The sequence below is a fragment of the Stegastes partitus genome, unplaced genomic scaffold (assembly GCF_000690725.1).
Source record: "Stegastes partitus isolate 25-593 unplaced genomic scaffold, Stegastes_partitus-1.0.2 Scaffold1676, whole genome shotgun sequence".
NCBI lineage: Eukaryota > Metazoa > Chordata > Actinopteri > Pomacentridae > Stegastes > Stegastes partitus.
The window spans coordinates 103108-125797 of record NW_007579407.1 but is presented as its reverse complement, the minus strand read 5'-3'; the positions used below and the strand labels follow the sequence as shown (position 1 = coordinate 125797).

The 22690-nt window shown below is 39.0% G+C and overlaps 3 protein-coding genes across 3 annotated transcripts in view; 2 read left to right on the top strand and 1 right to left on the bottom strand.

Annotated features, from left to right (window-relative positions):
* Nucleotides 1–1312: 1312 nt before the first annotated feature.
* golt1bb (golgi transport 1Bb) lies at nucleotides 1313–4652 on the bottom strand. Its single transcript, XM_008301475.1, has 5 exons — nucleotides 4513–4652; nucleotides 3131–3222; nucleotides 2855–3033; nucleotides 2691–2772; nucleotides 1313–1921 (listed from the first exon to the last, which is right to left on the bottom strand). Exons 1-5 carry the CDS (start codon nucleotides 4535–4537, stop codon nucleotides 1883–1885), a joined length of 417 nt encoding a protein of 138 aa, XP_008299697.1. The 5' UTR covers nucleotides 4538–4652; the 3' UTR covers nucleotides 1313–1882.
* A 3408-nt stretch (nucleotides 4653–8060) lies between these two features.
* slc35b4 (solute carrier family 35 member B4) lies at nucleotides 8061–18702 on the top strand. Its single transcript, XM_008301474.1, has 10 exons — nucleotides 8061–8343; nucleotides 11498–11611; nucleotides 11710–11812; nucleotides 11935–11984; nucleotides 12094–12175; nucleotides 12772–12832; nucleotides 13896–14005; nucleotides 14107–14182; nucleotides 14271–14346; nucleotides 15659–18702. The coding sequence occupies exons 1-10, from the start codon at nucleotides 8267–8269 to the stop codon at nucleotides 15909–15911; spliced, it is 1002 nt and encodes a 333-aa protein (XP_008299696.1). The 5' UTR covers nucleotides 8061–8266; the 3' UTR covers nucleotides 15912–18702.
* Nucleotides 18703–18841: 139 nt separating this feature from the next.
* The window catches only part of LOC103371976 (vegetative cell wall protein gp1-like), a 20183-nt gene continuing 16334 nt past the window's right edge, over nucleotides 18842–22690 (top strand). Inside the window, exons 1-2 of the mRNA XM_008301480.1 lie at nucleotides 18842–19111; nucleotides 22018–22689. Of these exons, the coding sequence (XP_008299702.1) occupies nucleotides 19037–19111; nucleotides 22018–22689 (747 nt within the window). The 5' untranslated portion in view covers nucleotides 18842–19036. The remainder of the gene's footprint in view (nucleotides 19112–22017; nucleotide 22690) is intronic.

The following is a 22690-nucleotide window of genomic DNA, read 5'->3' as shown; positions in this document are numbered from 1 at the left end:
TATATTAATGTTTTTGTTCTGTTTTTTTCATTTTACAGTTGATGTCACTAATTATCTAATGTGCATAGAGACTAACACTGGTATATTTAGCATTTTGGTTATTAGGGTGACCACTGATCAGTCCAGGAGAAGGGATGCTGCAGTGTATTGGAGGGGAAAAGCTTGCTCAAAACAGAACATGTCATACATAGTTTATTTATGATTTATCCATGTACAGTCAGACCATCCATCCATCCATTATCTATACACTACTTAATCCTCACTACGGTCACCGGGGGTGGTGTGGGGCTGGAGTCGGAGAGAGCCCACACTGCATGGGGAGAACATGCAAACTCCACTCAGAAAGATACTGGGACACCGGGATGCGAACCAGCAATCTTCTTGCTGCGAGGCAACGATGCTAACCACTGAGCCACCTTGCAGCCTCGTACCGTAAGTGGATGTTACCATAATTTTTTTAAAAAATTTGTTTCATTTTATTATTGTGTCAGGTCTGTTCCATTAAGCGGTGCATGGATAATGGATGGATTAGATAAAGACAGTATTTTAAAAAATATCCACTAAAACTCAGTGTTCTGTGTGCCAATTTTTAATTTTATGCTTGTTCTATTGTCTAGCAACAGAAACAGAAAGAATCTGTGAACAAATACAGCTTACATGGGAATTCAGCTGTAAAAAAAATGCAGTGTATAGATGCTTGGAGTGCGTGAAGACGCTTGTGTTCACTCTTGCAGCCAATAGCAGAACATTTGTTGTGTTGTCTTGTGGCTGAGACTTTTTAGAGTTAGCAGAAGCAGCTCTTGAAAGTTAAAAAAACAAAAAAACAGGTGGAGTCTGAGGCAGTCAATTTTTCTGAATAGTCAATATGAAGAGTTTAGTCATTTTTAATTATTTTTTATGTGTTGTGAAAAAAAAACTCCACTGATGGTCATAAGATGCAGATGAAAGCATGCAGGAACTCTCATAAATGGACCTTGAGATGAATTCGTTTTTTGTTTAATTACTGTTTCTTAAGTCATAAATGAACCTTATTGAATTTTGTACACATTCATAACACGTTCTCAAACTGTGAAAGGCCTGAACATAATTTGCATGAAAGACAACATTTTAAATACACACGTCATCTCTGATGACTCAGATGTGTTGTGATTCAGGAACTGGAAAGTTGGATTTGTGATAAAATAACGGCCTCTTTGTTATAAAGGACATTTGTATCCTTAAGCAATGGGAGACAGTGTTTATTGTATTTGAATCCACGGTAATTATACTGTAATAATTAGCCCCAATGGCAAAGAAAAATATCACACACAAGTTATAAAAGACACACTTTATTTCAAGTATGCACTTAGAAAAGTTACAGTACAACAGATCCAAGACAAGCCTCTTAAACCTTTTTATCACAACAGTTCACATTTCTGTAGCATTTAGCTCAACCTTATTTATTTTCAATGTATAAAATTAAAGTAACACTTTATAAATGAACCTTAAAAAAATCTCTCTCAGTAACTGTCGTGGCACACAATCCAGATATGTGGATGCTGTTAAAGGTTCATAAGTCTCCTCTGAGTTACACCAGTGGTCCCAAGTTATCAGTTCATAAATATCGGACTGGAATGATGCAAAAATGGAAACCAGCTTCCAGACTTTAAAAAAAAACAAAAAAACAACTCTTGGTAACATCCAGTGGCAGTCAGATACAAAACTGTTTCCTTCTGACAGAAGAAACTTCACAACGTCAGTCAAATGTCCACAAATACACTTGTGTCTTTTTGTGCAGGGAAATGTTTGGGTTCTGAAATATCAATGATCCAGTTTTATACAGTCATGATTAGAAGCTATGATAAATACTGAAACTGTTCCCCATTGTATGAACAGCTCATTGTTATACCATGGTGTTGCTCTCGCCAATTTTGTCCACCAGCTGAAAGAGATCAAGAGAGAAGGACAGGGTTATTTACAGATGGACTGAATCAGGACTTTGTAGTGACCATTTAAAGTTACAGTAATAAAGAGGATGATGTGAGATGTCTCACTAAACAATTAAGGAATCTCTGTCTATCTGTTGTGTTATGAGAATCCACCCTTAGGGAGCCAATGGTCAGGCTGAGGACCCCAAAAAGCCCCAAAACAGCCAGAGTTCAGCTGATTGACTTTTCATTGACTCAATCGACTTGACACTGCACTTCCTTGTGTCCCCAGCAGCCCACCCACCAAGTCTGAAGTGGATCAGATGTACAGTTGTTGAGAATTATGAACACGCTGATTCTTTCATTTATTAGTGAGATTAATCTGAAAATAGTTGGATAATCAACTAATTGGTTTGCTCACTTTTTAATAAAACAAAAACAACAATTCTCAGGTTTCAGCTTCCCAAACGTGACTATCTGATGAGGGTTTTTTTGTCATATTTTATAATAAACGCAATACATTTGAACATTCTGTTCACTACAGTCATCAGTACCTAGTTTTTTGAATTGGTGACCTAACAGCTTGTAAATCCTCTATATTTATTTTCTGAATGTCAATTACAGGATGTTGTCACAGCTTTTGAAGACAGCACCAAAGTAGAAGTTCCTTAATCACATTAGCACACATAATAAACAGGAAAATTGTGACAAAATTGTATCTGTGATGAAATCTCCAGTGTGTGAAAGCAATAAGTATTTTGCAACATGTTGACTGATACTCACTGAACTGATTCCTGGTAAGCTGAGCAAAGACCCGAGCACAGGAATTCGTCTGATGAATCCGACTGCCACTGGGAAGAATCCCCTGTTGAAGAGAACAAGAATGAGACGGGACCTACAAATTCACTATGATGACAAAGAGGTGTTTTCTTTCCGTTTGAGCTGACCTGAATAAGAGAAAGAAACCGTAGATCTCTAGAACAACTCCTACGATCGGCCAGCCGATCAGAACCACAAGCACCCCTCCCAGGAAGAAGCTGGTGGCTTTTACTTTGTGTCTCTGGAAGAAGAATCTGAAGGTACGCTCCAGGCCAATGACGAAGGACAAGCCGGAGACAAACAGAATCTGCACAGAAATAAACAGCATCACAGGTCTGGTGCTTCTCAGGTCCCATAAGGGAGACTTTCACACAGCGTCGTAACTGCATGTTTGATCAACTCACATTTCCAATGGCAAGAAGGGCTTTATCAAAAAACAGCACCATCCCGAAGAAGAGGAAAAACACGCCAAACCCAGTCAGCCCCATCCCAATTTCTGTGGATTTAAAGAAACAAATAAGTTATTATGTCCAAGTGGTCACATCATATCATTTACTGTTAACATGTTCACTTTAATTTTTTTTTAAATAAAAATAACATAAAATAAAAGATTTAAGGTTAAATTCCTATCAGTTTTTCAGGATGTAATTAATTATATTTTTTAAATTTAACATTTTAATGTGTTTTTTTTGTTTGTTTTATTTTAATTTGCCCCCCCCCCCCTTGTTGAAATGTGGGTTCATTTATGTTATGAGTTGAAATATCTCACAACAGACATTTTGAGTTGAGCTGAAGGTCAAGTTTTATGACTAGCCTCGGATCTTACTTCTTCACTCATTAATATTATTATTATCATCATTTCATTTTTTTTATTTTTTAATAAAGCTAAAATTATTTTTTAAAAGCTAGTTTTGAATCCATTCATTTGTTTTTCCAACTGTATGCTAAGACCCTAAAAATATTATGATATAGCTGAATCAAACTCATTATGACCTTGTTGTTGTTGTTGTTGTTGTTGTTGTTGTTGTTGTTGTTGTTGCTGAGATTTTCCCATCCGACTGATTCACAGCAGAATATCTACAGCAGTGACATTACTATGTGTATGGATGTTTCCCACAACAACATACAGGATGTAGCTTCTCTCGTCTGTTCTCCTGGACCATTTGAAGAGATGGTCACACAGGGTAATATTAACTTTATAAAAATAAGTAAATCATCATTATAATGAGAACCGCAGGTCTAGCCATCCTACACACACAACCTTATTTTGTCCAGACCACGGTATCTCACATTTTAATTTATTTTACTCTGAAATAACCGTAAAAATTGTGCAATTTCATATTAAAGTCTAAAGACAACTGGACTGATAAAGCCCCTATCTGAACACTGCCCCTGGAGAATACTGTCAAACAAATAAAAGCTTGTAATCATTGGTTAAATTGCAATTATATGCAAGTTTTAAGTCACATCTTTAATGATGCAAGACAAACACAGCAGAAACCTGTGCTTGTATACATTCACAATTCAATACAGCTTGGTTTCCTGGTATTAAAGTTTCGAGGAGCAATATTGCCAAAGCAAAATAAAACTCTACGTGTTCGTTATGTTTAGTATTTTGAACGCAGACTGACTCTTCGTTGTAAATATTCCTCACTGACGTGGAACGTAACGCCGCTCTCAGCCAATCGTGTTGGAGCCGTTAGCCTCGAGCTAAACCCGGTTTCACACTGAAACGACGCCGAGACAAAGAACAGCGGCTAAACAAAACAAAAGAAAATGCTCTTACTTTGTGAATCCGTTAGTGAAATCATTTTGGCAGCAGCTGGAGAATTTATCAAACTACAAAGAGCTCGTAATGACTGAAACTTCCTGCTTTTGATAGCAGGCTAGCTAAACTGTTGATACTACAGAGGCAGCGGTGGCCAAGCTAGCGGCTCGTGACGTCAGCACGGCCGCCGGAGCCACGTCCTCCAGCAGAGATCGTCAATACGGACAGCTGCACGTGTCGTTCCATTTGACTGGATCAGGTGTTTGTAAAGGAATACATCAGGTCTTTCTTCTACAAAAATGAGACATGGATTTAAAAAAAAAAAAAAAAAGAAAAAACAAGGACATACAGGTGTATCACTGTTTTATGTCCATTGCAGTATTTCCATTGCACATATCAATTTGTAAATATCCACCATGTCATATATTCATGTAAATACCATAGTGTGTGTGTGTAGATACAGCGCCCTCCATAATTATTGGTACCCCTGGTTAAGATGTGTTCTTCAGCTTCTAGTAAATTCAGTTTTGTTTTTCTAAATAGTATAGACCACAATGAAAAAAGAGGGAAATTCTACCTTTAATTCAAGTGCATTTATTCAGTGTGAAAGAAAAATCCCACATTAAAAAATAATTCTTTTATATCAAATCATATGTGCCACAATTATTAGCACCCTTGATGTTAATACTTTGTACAACCCCTTTTTGCCAACAATTCATTTGAGTTGAGTTGAGCTGAAGGTTATATTTTTCTACAATTTTCAATGTGAGAGAATGCTTCTGCAATAAAAATTTAATTTATTTTAAGGCTTTTAACACATCTTAACCAGGGGTGCCAATAATTATAGAGGGCGCTATATATATATATTAACATTAACAATAACATCAACAATATGTCTGCACTTTGTACTCTGTGTATACACGTGTAATGACAATAAAGTTGAATCTAATCTAATATCTAATCTAATCACCATGCTCAGTCTATTAAAAACATTAAGATAAGATGATAAAATCAAGATAATTAAAAATCCCGCTTTTGTATTTTAGCTTTATAAATGTTACTTTTTTTTTTTTATGTAATTTTGTTCACTCATTTGTAACTTAGCAAATCACATTTTTCTCATAATTTTAAGTTACCTGCTTATAAGTTAACTTTAGAAGATAACATTAAAATATCATGTATCCATACATTACAACAAAAATGTGTTTCTTTGACATTACTTGTATTGCATCTTAGAAAAAGATTGTTAAGGTAATTTTTCTATCAGTACTGGATCAAATGATCTGGACTTATATCGCGCTTTTCTACCTTAGCGGTACTTAAAGCGCTTTACAATGTTTTCTCATTCACCCAATCACACACACACACACTCATACACTAATGGCAACAGAGCTGCCATGCGAGGTGCTGCCTGCCATTGAGAGCAACTTCAGGTTCAGTGTCTTGCCCAAGGACACTTGGACTGTGGAGGGGCGGGGGATCAAACCACTAACCTTGCGATTAGAGGACAACCGCTCTACGACCGGCTTATAAGTTAACTTTAGAAGCTGACTTTTAAATATCATGTATCCCTGCTGGTGACTACATCACAACAGAATATTGGTTCCTATCACATTACTTGTATCGCATTGTAGAAAAACATTGTTGAGGTAACTTTTCTATCAGTACTGGATTATGGTAACATTTTATACATGCATTCATGTCCTGTGACTCCTGAGACTCTTCTTTTTCACTCTGCATAATTACAGTACTGCTGATAATTACAGTACTAATCCCTGTGAGGGGCTGCAAGGTGCTTGGTAGTTAGCACGTAACACCTCACAGCTGGAAGATCTCTGGTTCATGTCCAATTTAGGACACCTGGGATCTTTCTGTGTGGAGTTTGTATGTTCTCCCCTTGCAGTGTGGGTTCTCACCAAGTTCCCCAGCTTCCTCCCACAGACCAAAAACATGCTGAGGTTAATTGGTGATTCTAAATTGTCTGTGAATGTGAGTGTGCTTGTTTGTGTGGTCCAGGGTGTCCCCTGTCTGGTATAGGCTCCAGCCTATGTTGTATAGAGAATGGATGGACCCCTGTGAGCTTTATGTTAAGGTTTGATGACCTTCACTGTCTGTAAGGCATGATAGACACTTATATATAAATAAGACCCTTGCAGTTTGTTTGTTTGTTTGTTTGTTTGTTTTACTCCCTTTTGATATTTCATTGCTGTCTTTTTTATGATTTCTGTTCAAATGATTGTATGATGTATCATCACACTGCAGGTACTGACTGTTCGTACTGGGCTTTATTTACTGTACGCCTACAACCTGGGAAAACATGTAGCGCAAACTAAAGCTTGACTCAATTAATTTTACTTCCAGCTGTTTTAGTTAATTTTTTATTATTGTTATTTTATTTTATTTTTTTACATCTTAAAACCTCTAATGAACGTTTTTAGTATTTTTCTAACTTTGCTTTTTAAATATTTTTATTGTCATTGTTATCTGAGTTTCTTGTTTTTCTGCCTACATCTTTTATTTTTGTACTTACTTAGATTGTAAATGAGGCCTCCGTACCTCAACCTATTCAAAGTTTTGATAAATAAAGGTTGAATTTTATATATGTAAGTCGCAGCTTCACCTTGTCGTAACTATGACCAAGTATTTTAAAATTAGGTCATGCCTTGCTATCTAAAATGCTTTATTACTATTTTATAGGGGGGGAAACTGTGAAATCAGATTTCTACACTTTTTGGCTAAAGAAGAAAAAGAAAGCAGTGTAAGGAGCTAGTTGCAAACTTTACGGCCTGAGATGATGTACATGGTGAGATGTGCTCTTGTTGTCTTGTGTTGCTGAATAGCATGATATTCAGTATTCATTTGATTCAACCACAAAAGTCTGAGTTTTTACCAGTGAAGTGTCTATTTTCTTAGACCACAGTCAGACTATTTTAAGACAAGATATGAAAAACTGATCCTTGATCTCATCAGTCATCAGTTTTCTTCACTAGTTGGACAACCCAAAGGGCCACTAGTGCATCAAAAACTAGTTGACACTTGGTATTGGTACAATGTCAGGGTTCACTAGTCAGGCTTCTGTCTTGACTGGTTAGACAAAAGTGCCACTAGTTGCTGAAAGAGTGACTAATGGAGTTTTGGCAGTGCAATAAAATAAAATGTAAAAAAAACTAGTGCAGCCAAATGCCCAATTAGTGCTAAGACCTAACTAGTGGGGGAAAGTGATGGGTTATACGAAGGACATAGAGTAAATGTTCACACAGCTATAAATAGGGCAGTAAATTCACATTCTGCTGTTTTGCCAGCCTCTGTGTAGCTTCTGGTCACTACAAAGTCTGGCAGAGGGAGAGCTCTTTGTGTTTTCAAATCTCTGTCGAGCTGCGCATGCGCTCTATAGAGTGTTGCGCTTCAGAACTGCGCAGTGATTGCGCTGTTAGCTCATTAATTCATTAGTTTTCGTACATTTCACCAATATTAACTCCTAGTATTTTTCCACAGACAATACGGGTATCTAAATTGGGATGCTGTGTTAGTCATGGAGAATATTAAGTACACTTTTTTGCCGTAATAAGAATTGGACTCCAACTCCCATGAGCCACCGCGATACGGAAGAGCGCAATCTCTGTTTCAGACGTGTTCAAACAGGAGTTTGTGTAGCGGCAGAAGACTTCCTCGAAAATATAAACCGCAGCTCATTTGCAAATATGCACCGTGTAGTAACCCGGTTTAATAAGTGACACGTTTTCCGCCGAGTTTCTTTTAGCAGTGTTTCGTCATGGGGACTGTATTTGCTATTGTTCTAGTGTTTGTCGGATGTTGTAGCAATGTGGTGTCTCTGGAGCTGCTTGTAAGGTCAGTGACAAACTTAGACCGTCTGCGGACTCACGTCGACTTTACTGCACAAAGGTCTACACAGATCTAACTAATGTCTGTTTGGCTTCCTGCTGCACAAAATGTTTTTACTGTATCAAACCTGAAGGAGGAGGTTTCATTAGCATGATGTTAAAGGTGGAAGTCAGCTGTCTGAGGTCCTCACTGCTGGGATCAAGTTGCTGTTTCATGTTGTTGTTGTTTCAGTACATTTTATTAAGCTGTTCTATTTTTATCTGTTTTAAATGCATTCAGTGAAGAAGTCAAGTCTACTTATTTATGTACAACACTTTAAACTACAGACGTTGAGCCAAAGTGCTTTCCAATAGAAAAATAACTTACAAGCCCTACAATTTATCAGAGTATCGTACTATAAATATTTAGGTTTACACAAAGAGAGCATGATATTGGGGGGAAAAAACATTGGATTAATATTTTCACCAGGTGACTTGAATAACTGTATTTTATGGAATCTATAATTACACAATGGTTAAGATGATTTGAGAAGCATCTGCATTACAAGTAAAAAATATTTTTTTTAAAGCTTTTTTTTTTTTTTTTTTTTTAGACTTTTTGAATGCAAACTGTCTGGAACCTTTCTCATATGGTGTAACACTGACATACACGTTTGAAATAGTGTTTTTAATGTGGATGGCATTCATATCCGGCTTTACACTTGTCATACAGTGCTTTGTAGTGTGGATTTAAATGGTTAAACAAATAAGTTGTGTTGGCTTGTGTCATGGCAACAGTTGCTAAACTCTGCAGACAGAGGACCTGCTTTCAGTCATCGCCATCCCGTCTCTAGCTGGATCATTTCTACAACTACAACTTACCAGTGTTCCTTAAACACCTCACATGCAGACTGCAGTAGATGTCAGCTGGGTGGCTGAGCATAGATAACCGTCTAGTCTTCAGTCATTTACTGCTGTGCAGAAGCCAGATGTGTGAACAAGGATTACTGTGAAAGAAGTGAAATAAAGTGTTCTAATTTCAGATTTACACAAACTGAAATCAAGTGACTTTATATACACAGGCTATTTTTCATGTTCACTTAATCGTGGGAAATCAAAATTGTGGTTGTGATTATTATTCCAGTTATTGTGCAGCTCGACAACTGATACTACAATTCTGTTTGGCAAGCAATCCTTCCTTTTCTTTCTGCTCCTCATTCATTGTGGTGTGCACATGTAGAGCCTGCAACAAAATCTGTGTCTTGTAAATGAGACTGTAAAACAAAAACAACTGTGTGTATCCAAGACGCCTTAAACTGGAGCAAATGATATTCTATCAGACAGACTTCCCTTTCAGATAAGTCTTGGATATTGAGAGTTTTGTCTGAAGAACCGACCTAGTTGTAACATGATGTGTTTCAGTTGATTGGTCTTATTGCACTATTATTTTTGGAGTTGCAACTATTGTTCACATCACAATATCAATGTTGAAGTGATATACATAGTGCAGCCCTTGTGTTGACTCTGCAATATTACAAAGTGAAACACAACAAATGCAAAGATTCCCTTTTGACAAACATAGTGATGACAGTGGAGAGGAAGAACTCCTTTTTAATAGGAAAGGACATCCAGCAGAACCAGGCTCAGGTTGGCTCTACAGGTTGAGGTGAAGGTGAAGGTGAAGGGGAGGGAGAAAATGAAAGTAGAGAGAAAGAAAGAACAGATGCTAAACACTGGACATGTTAGCAGAACCAGTAACCACAGATCAGAAACATGCAGCTCTGGAGTCAGAAGTACCTGCAGAGAGGTTCAGGACGTGAGAGAACAGAGAGGACAAGGCAAAAACTACAGGAGAGGGAGAAGGGATAAAGTTAACAACATGCAATCGTGCCTACAAGTGCATGACGGGAGTGAAAAGTACCACAACACCCATGTGACTTACCATTCAAATATCAAAACTGAGTCCACCTGAACTGAGCCGTAGTCACTAATCAGAGCCACAGTGGTTGTCTCCCTAAAACAGACAGCTCATTACTTCCATCTAGCTCTTAAATACAAATAATGTTTGCCTGTTTTTTGGTACAAATCTTCATTACTTTGCTCAAGCACATGAAAAGAAATCTGATGATCTTTGATCACATGAGACCAAGATTAATTTGTTGGATTCAAACAGTGTCTAGCGTGAACTACCACAGTGATGCATAATCCTGGCAATGAGGCACAAAGGTGGCAGTTTTATAATACAGGGCTGCATGAGAGAAAAAGGTGTTGGAGGAGATGAATTTATTGATGGCACAACGAATGCAGATATACAAACTCAATTTCTGTCTGACGAGATCACTCACAGTCTGCAGACACTTGGCAGATGCGGAATATTCCAGCATCATAATGATCCAAAGCTCACTACCAGCATGATGTGTTTTTTAAGAAACTGAAACTGTCCCAATGAATGACTGGTGAAGTATGTTGCCTGACTTGAATCCAGCAGAACAACTTTAATGTAGCAACACAACTCCTCCAGCAAAGAGCTGAGTCATCTACAGTAAAGGTGGACATATGAAATACTAAATAAATAAAACATCTGAATCCTACTGTGGGGCCTGTTGATATATAGTATAGTGAATCTTAACTGTCAGTGTTCTTTTTGCATACGAGCAAATACCCAGCTGCACACCATGGAAGTGATCTAATTACTGTAAGGTGACACAATCTTGAATCATTTGACATTTAGGTGATGTTGTACATGTTGTACTGATCCTGCTGTGTACTATATTAAGACAAGGATGGAGCATATTTGGTGAGAAGCAAAGTCAAAAGTACAGTAAAACCAGGCCACCACTCTATGCAAAATAAACATTGCCAAAGGTAACCCAGGATTTAATGTGGAACAGAAGATTGCTCCAGAGTTGGGATGACCCTTTAAAAGCTATTTCCTTTTAAATTACAATTGTCGCTATGTTATGTTTTCATAAATGATGCCAAGATTGGTTTAGAGAGGGTCACAGATTTTGACAACTTTTAAGCGAAGCTTTTTATTACTTAGTTATCACATATGGAGTGATTCTGCTAACTGTGATTGCATAAACTGTGTGTTTAAAGCTACATTTATCTGTCTAGTCTTTTTCAAACTAGTGGCTGTTTTGCTGCTCCACGTTTACGCTAACTGTCATTGTGTTCTCCAGAGAGTTTCCAGGATGCGGCAACATAGTCACCTTTGCACAGTTTCTATTCATCGCATTAGAAGGTTTCATCTTTGAAACAAAGTTTGGACGCAAGAAACCAGCAATTCCTATCAAGTAAGAAATATAAAAAAAAAAAAAAGGTCTGACCTTCCTGCTGCAGGTTCGATGTAGAACTGACATAAGATCTCAATATTTATGTCTCTCTTTCCCAGGAACTATGTGGTCATGGTGACAATGTTCTTCACAATCAGTGTGATCAACAACTACGCTCTCAACTTTAACATCGCCATGCCTTTACACATGATCTTCAGATCAGTAAGGATTACTGTTTTTCCCTTCCCTTCCCTTCCCTCTTGAATGTTCCCTATTATCACTGACCATCATTTCCAACACTTCAGTCTGACCTGTGTTTGAGCTGCTGTCTCGTTTCTCTGCAGGGATCGCTAATCGCTAACATGATCCTGGGAATAATCATCCTGAAGAAAAGGTAACCCTGCTGCCTCCAATAAGTCACGCGACAACAAGTCTTGTCCATCACTGTAAATCTATGTGCAGATTGATTGCAATCATTTGTGTCTCATCATTTCTCTCTGCAGATATTCAGCCAGCAAATATCTGTCTATAGCTTTAGTGTCAGCTGGTATCTTCATCTGCACCATCATGTCTGCCAAACAAGTGGTGAGTCCTCAGCAAAACGTGTTGCATTTTCTACACTGCGTTACTGGTTGTCATGCAGTCTTAAAGAGCCCCTATCATGTACGTTTACAGGTTCATAATGAGTTTTTTGGGGTCGACTAGAATATATTTACAAGCTTGATGCTAAATAAAACGTAGCAGCACCTCTTCTCTCTCTGTCTGAAAAGCTCCTGTCTTTTAAAGGCCCCCATCACAAATATCTCAGTCTGCTCTGAGCGATCAGCTGGCACGACGAAAGCAAGGTTATGTACCATAACCCCAGATAAAGGCAGAGAGATGTAGTTCTAGCAGAAAGGAAGCTGCTCATACTAGCTGCTAGACAGGCATCATGCAAATATGTTCCATGGTGATGTAAATAAGTAACCAAAGAAAAGTCTGAACTTCAGAGGAAATGCTTTGGACAGGTAGGGAGCAGTGCAAGAGAAAATAACCGCATTGCCTTTGTAAGTTTGCTTTTATATGCTGAAAATAATTATCCCATTAAAGCTACAGGACGATCCAGTAGGCATAATATGGGCTCTTTAGAAATGCACCATTTTAACATTTTAATCATGCATGGTTGGTTTTTGTTTTTGCAGAATGTTTCCAGCGAAGGGTCAGACGATCAAGGATTTTATGCCTTTATGCACTGGCTTATAGGTGAGTCATGCTGCCGTGATTTGGCTGATCAACTGATGCATAAATTACAGCTGGACCAATAAATTGACTGATATCAGATTATTGCAGATATTATGGCACCAGTGTAAATGTCGGACTATAAATGACAAGTCACTGCTGATCTTATAGCCACCTGTCTCTACACGGTGATAGGGAATGACAATCAATATTATTATCATTATTATTCTGCTGTAGGGGGACAGAAGCTCTAGCTTGTTTGTATTTCTTTAAACCAATCACAATTATCTGTGATGAGCCCTGGATGCCTGATTTCTAGCTGTGGAGGAGCTCACTGAACTCATTAAAAGCTCAGACAGTTTGCTGGAAGTATGTGACTCTTGCATAAGTTTAATAAATCAATAACACAGAAGCCTGGGGGAAGTAAACAGATTAACAAAATGGTCAAGTCAATGTTACTGGTGTGAACCACTGCCACAGTGAAAACATCCAGATACAACTGACAGTGGCAGCGTCAGAAGACCGATCAACGTCGTAGTCCTGCGAGATGCAGTCTGGCGTCTCCCAAAGTGTGTTTATGAGTTTACAAGATTCAATGTGTAAACCTTTTTAGACTTAGGACACATAGTGTTGCTGCTTCATTAGTTTGTCTAAGCGATGACATTCTGTCATTCAGACGTGTCAGTTTTCAGCTTAGGTTGGTGCTCAGAGATTGTTGTTGCTGTTTCCTAAAGTGGAGGGTGCATTATACCTTTAATAGATATTTACATTTCAGATCTAAAACTTGTCCCCTAAGAGGAGCTAGAAAATTGATGTGGACAGAGAATGTCTGGCTGCCGCTGTGACCTGACTCTGGATAAATGGAAGGAAATGGACAAATGAGTTAGAGATAGACAGGAAATGTGGAAAAAAGGTTCAGGGGGATGACATGAGCAATATAGGTCTGGCCAGGTCAAACCAGGGACTGAGCTGCTGAGGGCATTTTTACACATGTGGTTTGTGCCCTAAACACTCTCTGCCCTTTATCTTTGACATGTTCAAATCATACAACAAATGTTGAGTGGCTAAATTCTTTCTGCTTATTCAGGTATCGCCATGCTGACATTTGCTCTGCTCATGTCTGCGAGGATGGGCATTTTCCAGGAGACGCTGTACAAGCAGTACGGAAAACACTCCAAAGAGGCTCTCTTCTATAACGTAAGCTGTCTTTGAGTGCCGACTGCCTCATCTGAGTCGTACCTTTTTCTCAGGGAGCTGCTTTGAAATGTTTTCCGCTAATCATGTTTATGTGTTTGCAGCACTGCCTGCCTCTGCCCGGCTTCCTGCTCCTCGCCACAGACATCTACAACCACTGCATCTACTTCAGTCAGAGCAGTAAGTTCCATCGATTGGTTCGGGAAAGCCTCTGTTCATGGCTTTAATTGGAGATATAACCAATGTTTAATGTTGTTTTCTTTTGCAGCTCCTGTGCTCGTTCCTGTGGTTGGATTTACAGCGCCGATACTGTGGATCTACCTGCTGATCAACGTCATCACACAGTATCCTGCCGAGTGTTTGTGAACTTTGTTTGTGTTGATTTATGCACTGTAACATTTAATGTGCAATTACAATAATTCCCATCCTGCTTTTTCCAGATTTTGAACTTGGATGATCTGTTTAAAGCTCAGACTGCAGACATAGTCTTCCTGTGACAAGTAGAGTGAAAGCATTTATCGAGTAGCTGTCATCAAACTAACTATTTTGATTAATCAGTTAATCGTTTTTTGTTTGTTTGTTTTTAGCAAAAAAACAACCTAAATTCTTTGATTCTACCTTTTTAAATCTGAATATTATTTTCATCTGAGACAGTAAATTGAATACTTTTAGATAGTGGACAAAACAACATATTTGAGGTCATCTTGGGTTTTGAGAAACACAGATTGGTATTTTTCACCCTTTTCTGATATTTTATTGATCAAGCAACTTATCACTTAATTGAGTAAATAGCCATCAGATGAATTAACTAACAATAATCATACGTTGCAGCTCTATTGAAGAGAGGCTTGAGCATCACTTCAAATGTTATTACTGCTTTTGCCTTAATTGATATTAACAATATAGTTGTTTTGGGTTTTTTTAATTTGGTTAAAGTTTTGTGCAGCTGCATTTGTTAAATCAACTCAAACAATAAATTAGAAATGCTCATTGTGGTACTCTGCAGATCTGCCGATCATCATACGCCCAGTTGTCCTCAAATTTATTCATACCCTCCCATTAAAGAAGGAAAAGAACAGCTGTCACTGAAAGAAGTTGAAATTGACAAAAGTACTAAAAAAATAAAAATGTAATGAAAATCATGACATTGCTTTTGAATTGTGGTTCAACAGAAATAGTGAAAAAAACAAGCATGATGGGATCCGTAAACTAATATTTAGTTGAACAACCCTTTGAGCCAATCACTGCAGTCAAGTGTTTTCTGTAACTCTCAGTCAGACTTCTGCACCTGTTGACAGGTGTTTAGATTTTGGCCACTGCTCATCAGCAAAGTGTCTAATTTGTCTGGGACAGTTTTTTTTTGTTTGTTTGTTTGTTTTTTTTATGATTCTTTTCTACCACAATTCAAAAGCAATGTCGTATTTCACTGAATTATAATTTAACAAATTTTTATTTATTACTACTTTTTTCAGTTTCTAGTTATTTGAGTGACTATTGTGAATTTTGCCTTTTCTTTAATGGAAGGGTATGAATATATTTGAGGGTGACTGTATGTTGCTAAATCCTATCATCCAAAGCATCAATGATTATGTTCTATTAGTTTAAATTGTGAGACTTTGTCCAGTCTTGTTGCAGACCTTAACCTCTCCCCTTCAGGTACGTGTGCATCCGTGGCGTGTTCATCCTGACCACAGAGTGTGCCTCGCTCACCGTCACTCTGGTGGTGACGCTCAGAAAGTTCCTCAGCCTCATCTTCTCCATCATTTACTTCCAAAACCCCTTCACCACCTGGCACTGGGTGGGCACGGCGGTGGTGTTTCTGGGGACTCTGCTGTATACGGAGGTGTTGAGCAGCGTGCAGGCGGCGCTTCGTGGACCCGACGCCAAGAGGCAGAAGAAGGCCGAGTGACGGAGCAGAGACTGGTGATGGAGTAGAGAATCAGCCACTGTGTTGGACTTAGAAATAGGTTTTATTCGATTAACCTCCAGCAGTTTTATACAGTTGAGGACATTTTTTTTGTTTTGTTTTCACAGTTCGGCATCGTGCGTCTTAACGGAACCACACAGGAATACGGACACACATCGGCCCATAGGATGAAACTGGTGGTCATTTTTTGCTGTCGCGTTTGTTATCCTCGTCAACGAATCCCATGAAAAGACCAAAACCAAAGTGTTACGATACATTCACACATACGGATGCAAAGGAGGTCTGGGGGTGTGTTGTACTGAACACATAATTTACACGCTCTGCCCCGACTGGGCGGTCGTTGTCTTAAATGCCAAACCTTCTCCACAGTGTTAATCCTGAGTATGCAGCAGTGCTATTGACAGACCTGTTTACATCCCTGGACTTGTTGCACCTATTGGGTTTTCAGTGTAGAATTTTTTAAGAGCATAACCTTAATATTTAGAATAGTCTAGTAAATTTGTATTTTATATGTAATGCTGCAGGTTCTTAATAGTAATATTTAAATTAGTCAGGTTCATTTCTATATTAATATTGCAGGTTCTTAACTTTTATAGGTACATTTATATGTTAAACAATATTGTAGGTTCTCAACCGCAATATTTAAACCTGTCTTATTTCTCTATTGGAAAGAAATTTAGCTCAACGTCTGTCGTTTTAAATGTGCTGTATAAATAATCGGGACTTGACTGTTTAAATGCAACAAAAACGGCAAAGCTTGCATCTGAGCTGGAAGCGATCCTGCTCAGTGGCCTGGCTGTCACTCTCGCTGCATCACAGGATAATTACATAAAGCTGAGCCTTTCTCAACTTCACCCCGTTAGTGCAGCAGGCCACTTTTTGAGTCTGTCCAGCTCGGATGCAGGGCTGAAAAGGCCAGATCTCGTTCACAATGAATAGCAGCTGATGCTGTCCCACTTTTTTTTGAATCCATATGTGTGAATGGCCCGTTGTGGGTGCTGCTTTAAGAGGTCACAGTCAGTGTTTTTCCTGTAATGGATCACATGACTACTGACGTAAGATGAGCCACTTGTAGTGACGAACCAGCTCTGCAGGCCCTCTCAGCTGCACACAGATTTATCGCCTCGTTTCAGCTCATTGTTTTGGCTTTTTGGACCACAGCCTTACCGTTTGGCTTCACTCTCACCACTTTGGGTCCCTTTCGACTGCAGAAGGCTGGAACAACCTTCAGAACACACTCTTTTCAAATAGCAGATAGACCATAGAACTTAGAAAGGGATGACATGCCCAGAGCTGCAATGATTAATCAGTTAGTTGTTTAGCAGGTATTTTTATCATTAACTTGAAGTGTTTGTTTTTTTAATGCAGAGCTATATACTATAATCAGCAGAGTAAAGGATAATAGCGAGTGAAACAAATCAGTTGCTGCAGATTTAAAAACAACTGTGTAATTTCATCTGTTTAAAATAGTTGAAGACGTTCTCAACACAGCAGGCCATAGTGGTTTTTAGAGTCTATTTTAAAAATCAGATTAATGTGTGATTGGAGGCCTGATGAGCCACTGGCAGCTGGAATCTGTCACCCAGTCTGTGGGTCACTGGTGGGTTTTAACAGTTTAAAGACTCCACACAGGAGCAAGACACCCAGGCTGAAAGCCACACCGACAGGATCTATTTTTGTTTTGTGTCTCCAACTGTGCACCTTGTGTGTCATTCCACGTCTCTTTGTGGTCATATGTTCATCACCAATCCTTCTCCTGTGCTTCTCGTTTTGATTTTTTGTTGTTGTTGTTTTCCATTTCTGTGGTCCTATTTGTCTCATTTAGTTGTTTTACATCCTTTTGTCACAATTTAGTCTCTTTGTTGTCATTTTACATCTCTTACGCTTCTGATTTCAATTAGTTTTTTTTTGTTGTTGTTTGTTGTTTCATTCTGTGGTTATTTTTGGTCATTTGTGTCCCATTTTGGCAATTTTACATCTCCTAATATCTCTTTTGTCTTTGTTGTCATTTTACATCCCTTATTTAGTTTATTTGGATAGTTGTGTTTCTTTATGGTTGTTTTTGTCCTATTACGGTCATCTTGTGTTTCAGTTTAGTCATCCTTTCAAAGCTATTCTACGTCTCTGTGGTTACTTCATGTCATATATTGGCCGTTTTACATTTCTTTGTTGTTATATTACGGCTCTTTGTTGTCATTTTACATCTTGTTGTTGAAATTAGGGCTCTTTTGTGTTGTGTTTTAGTTATGTTGCGTCTTTGTTTGGGATCTATTATAATTCCTAAATAAGATGAAGCCAGGAGCGCCCTGACTCCTGTCCACTGATCTGTCCATGCTGACAGCAGGATTCATTCATTGTTGGTTTTGGTCTTTTCATTGGATTTACAGACAACAAGAAAAACACTAAAGACGCCAGACTTTCTCTCATTTAACATTAGCAACTCGTTATCATTCACAGATGCAAAGTCATGGTGCTTTTTGTTTCGTGGTCTCCGATTTAGTTTGAATATTTATTTTTTAAAAACTGACCGCTAACCCGCTCCATGTCAAGGGCCATCAGTAGGATTTGCACTGAACACAATAATGTGATGCTGAACGAACTGAAGCCGTTGATGTTTGAGCAGCAGCAGCTGGAGGCGGTCAGACTGTGTGAATGTACAGAGGAGTGAATTATGCACATCATCCAGTCACTGTGTCCTTGTCTTATTGTCTCAGGTGTGTTGGACCAGTTTTTTTGTCAACAATAAACCTTTACACTCCCTGACCAGTGAAAATTAAAGTGAAGATCATTGAGCCACCAGAGCTGCAGGATCACCTCTCATAACAAGAGCTGCATGCTTCTTTTGTTTACAGTGAAGTTTCATTACTATTTCATGCTGGGACACTATGTTCCCTCACGTTTCACTGACTTCAAAGCCGGCCGACCAATCAGGAGGGGCGTTGTTCAGCTGCGTCCAATGGCAGCGGCTGTTGTTGTCGCGCGGAGGTGGGAGGGGCAGTTTTGTTGCGGCTGTTTGGGTTTGATCTCAGGGAGCGCACATCCACGTTGTGGATTAAATAATCTCGGTAGCCGGAGACAGCGTTGAGGAGCTGCAGCTGAGGGAGGGGATGGGAGGAAACGGCCCGAGTCACTTCTCTCAGGAGGATGAAGGCGGTGGAGTCACTTTTGTGAAGGGCATTCGGGTGAGTTAAAAGCTCCGGAAAAACTAAAGGTGCCTGCAGGCGGTTGGTTCAGCAGAGACAGAGGCTGCAGAGGGCATCAGAGTCAGTGTCTCCTTCAGTTTCACGTTGAAAGCCTTTTCATTCCTCATGAACTCACCCTCTGTTAGTCACTGAGCCCAGAGTTAAATATAGAAAGTCAATAAATACCTCTGAGAGGAAACACTCTTTCTGCTTTCAAGATCTTAAGCAGAATTTCTTTTAATTGTACATTTTTTTGTAATATCCTATCATGACAACACCTGTATGAAGAAACAAAATGAGTCATTTTCCTTCTCATTCAGTCTAATTAGAGCTACATTGGAGCTCATATACAGTGGTAATAATTCAACACTTAATGGATTAAAAGTTTGCTCCAGCTGCTAAAATTTAGATTTTTTCAATTGTTAATGAAGCTTAGGAGATAATTGCAATTTAAATAACAAGATGCAGGTTGAAACATCCCACTGTGACATTCCTCTGTTTCTGTCTTTTAGCTGCAGGTTAATTTTTTATCATTCAACACTTTGTTTCTGTTTCTGGACCAGCTGACTTAGGGTGAAGGCAGGGGACACCCTGGACAGGTCATCAGTCTGTCACAGGGCTACACTTAGAGACAGACAGCCAAGCACACTCACATTCACACCTACAGACAATTTAGAATCACCAATTAACCTCAACATGTTTTTGGACCTTGTGGAAGGAAGCCAGAGAACCCGTGCTGCACGGGGAGAACATGCAAACTCCACGCAGAAAGATCCCAGGTGCCCTTCCTGGGACATATTCTAGCTGCGAGGCGACGGTGCTAACCACCGAGCCACCTTGCAGGCCTCATGTGCATATGTAGACATTAATTTCCAAAACTTGGAATTGAAAAAATAAGCGTCCTAACATAGGTAATCACCTGTTGAGGTTTCCTGGTGATATTGATCATTTAGAGTTTTGCCTAAAAGCAGAAGTTTCAAATGAAAAATTGTTAACGTTTACAATACATCTTTCTATCTTTGAAGTCGGTTATTTAAAGTTAGTTTTTTTTTTTTCTCCTACTCTGAACCATAAATCTCCTCTTCAGTAGCACCTAGACACACCAAACTTTCCAGTTTTATTCCTGTCTATGTCCTGAAGGTTTCTACCGAGGGCCTTCTTCATATATCTTTCATAGCCTGATTTATAAACACATTTTATTCTTAAAAGCAAAGTGATTTTTTTCCTGGTTGTTGGCAGTAGTGTCCAATTTCTGGTATGATTAAAAAACAAATCCAAAATCCCTTGTGTAACAAAAATTTTGAAGCCAGCGTAATCCAATATTCAGATTTTTGTTCTGGCAAATTAGTGCATTTTTATATGTATAATACCTCATTTGCACATTTAAATATAACATTTCAATAATATTGTAATACAAAAAAACAACAACATTGTCTTATTCTGAGTAATCAGTTGGGGATTTCTTATGTCAGTATTAGATAAAAAATGTTACCCTATTCACCTGCAGTGTCTTTCCCTGAATAATAAAAAGATGTGTGCACTAATGCTACTAATTTGCATAGTAAATGACATTTTCAGTATTTGTTGTCATTTTAAATGTTGGTTAAATAAAATTATAGAGCGTGCTGAATACAAATATGGAGGACAGGTAATCTGAATGTGACATGTATTTCCAGCATTTACTTCTTGTTGTATCACAAACCCAGGAATGTAATCCCACTGACTCACTTACTGTTCAATATATTTCCTTGTTTAACTGTATGTTGAATCTTCTAAAACTACACAGGAATGGTTACCGCTTATGCTGCATATAAAACACACAATACTTACACAGGACTTGAACCCTCAGATTCATGATTATAATCAAAACCCTGCAACGAACAGATACGTGTAGAGTTCAGCTCCACTAAACTCTCATGTTAGTGTTAATGTTAATTTTTGATTTAATATTGCCCTGTTGTCCTCTCCAGATTATGTTAAACGTGTTCAGCTCTGTTGACAAAGGTATCACTGTTTTGTATTTCTTAGTGTCTATTTGATGCTTTTCTTTACTGTGATTGATGTGATCAGTTTATGAGGTCTGTGTTTCAAACTCATGAAATTAACCAAACTGATCTGAAGAGTTGTCTTGACAAAACAAACTAGAACCTGGTTCATCTTGTTAGATTAACTCACAACAGGTTTTGCTCTTCTAAAGTCATCACTATAAAACATCTCTCACGATGGGTTTAATGTGGACGACTGTGTTAGCACGTTAAAGTCCCTCTCCTTTGTTTCTACAGATTAAACCCTAAAAGCTCACCACTGTGTATCTGAGTTGCATATTTAAAAGTTTTTGTCCACGACGATAATTTCCTCATGCCTTAAAATGGCTGAAATGGAACACTACACCAATGCCATACATATGCAAATGTAATTTGAAGAAGAAGAATGATACAGAAAGTCTCACCCTAAAAGCTGACAGGATTTTTTGTTTGCATTTGTTAAATATGAGACTCTGGAAGTCTGTAGTTTCACTGTAGTTTTAAGGTGGAAATACTCAGCCATGGCATTAACTGCTTATTTTGCTTAGGATGCATCTTCCAGCATATAAAAAAAAACACCTTATGGACTAACAAGGTACAAAAAAAAAACATAGGGGGTCTTTAACTTTGGTCAAACCTGCAGGATTTCCTGAACACAAACCTGAATTACTGAAGTAAGCCGGGCTTAACTGCTCGTGCTTTACTAAACGTTCCTCACGGTGTTTTTCTTTACCCATCAAACCAAAAGCAAAAACAAACAAAGCTGCACAAACAGAACTTTTCACAGCAGCAAAGCAGCAGCCAGATGTATCAAAGTAAAAGTAAATGTTCATTTTGCTCAGCAGGTGGCGCTCATCATCATTTTTCTTCTTCTTCCTTCAGCTGTCAGACAAAGTCATCAACCGGATGAAACAGTCTCCAAAGGTTGCCTGTCCTCACTTTGCACCTGATCCAGAAACCCCAGCGGTCACTTCGGTTCCTGCTCCTGCTGTGGAACACTTGTCACCTCTTCTGTCACCTGCTTCATCCATCCCTACTCCTCCTCCTCCTCCTCTGGAAACTCCACCCTCACCTCCATCAGCGGAACCTGTTCCTCCTGTAAAACTAGTCCCTCCTCCTCCGGTGAAGTTTCACTCCCTTCCTCCGACCTCTGTGGAGCCTGAGGCGCCTCCTCCAACTCTAACCGACCCTGTTGTCTCAGCTCCACCTCCATCCCCATCTCCTCCACAGGTGGAAGTGCATGTGGAGCCTGAATTTCTTCCTTCACCTCCTGCTGCGGAGCCGATCGTCCTACCACCGGTTGACTCCTTCGTCCCACATCCTGTAGAACCAGAAACCCTGACTTCACCGCTGATCACAGAACCGATCATCGAACCTGTCATCATCCCTCCACCTGTAGAGTCATCTCCAGAACCTGTGGCTCCACCTGAACCTCCATCTCCTCCCCGTGAACCTGAAACACCAGTGGTCCTCCTGGCTCCACCTGAACCTCCATCTCCTCCCTGTGAACCTGAAACACCAGTGGTCCTTCTGGCTCCACCTGAACCTCCATCTC

Excerpts from the sequence above, each read along its gene's own strand:
- golt1bb (XM_008301475.1), bottom strand. The coding sequence starts at position 4,537 with ATGATTTCACTAACGGATTCACAAA. Across the intron at positions 3,223-4,512 it reads TTCACTAACGGATTCACAAA|AAATTGGGATGGGGCTGACT; the intron begins GTAAGAGCATTT and ends TTAAATCCACAG. Across the intron at positions 2,773-2,854 it reads GGTTTCTTTCTCTTATTCAG|GGGATTCTTCCCAGTGGCAG; the intron begins GTCAGCTCAAAC and ends TCTCTTCAACAG.
- slc35b4 (XM_008301474.1), top strand. The coding sequence starts at position 8,267 with ATGGGGACTGTATTTGCTATTGTTCTAGTGTTTGTCGGATGTTGTAGC. Across the intron at positions 8,344-11,497 it reads TCTCTGGAGCTGCTTGTAAG|AGAGTTTCCAGGATGCGGCA; the intron begins GTCAGTGACAAA and ends TGTGTTCTCCAG. Across the intron at positions 12,176-12,771 it reads TCATGTCTGCCAAACAAGTG|AATGTTTCCAGCGAAGGGTC; the intron begins GTGAGTCCTCAG and ends TTGTTTTTGCAG.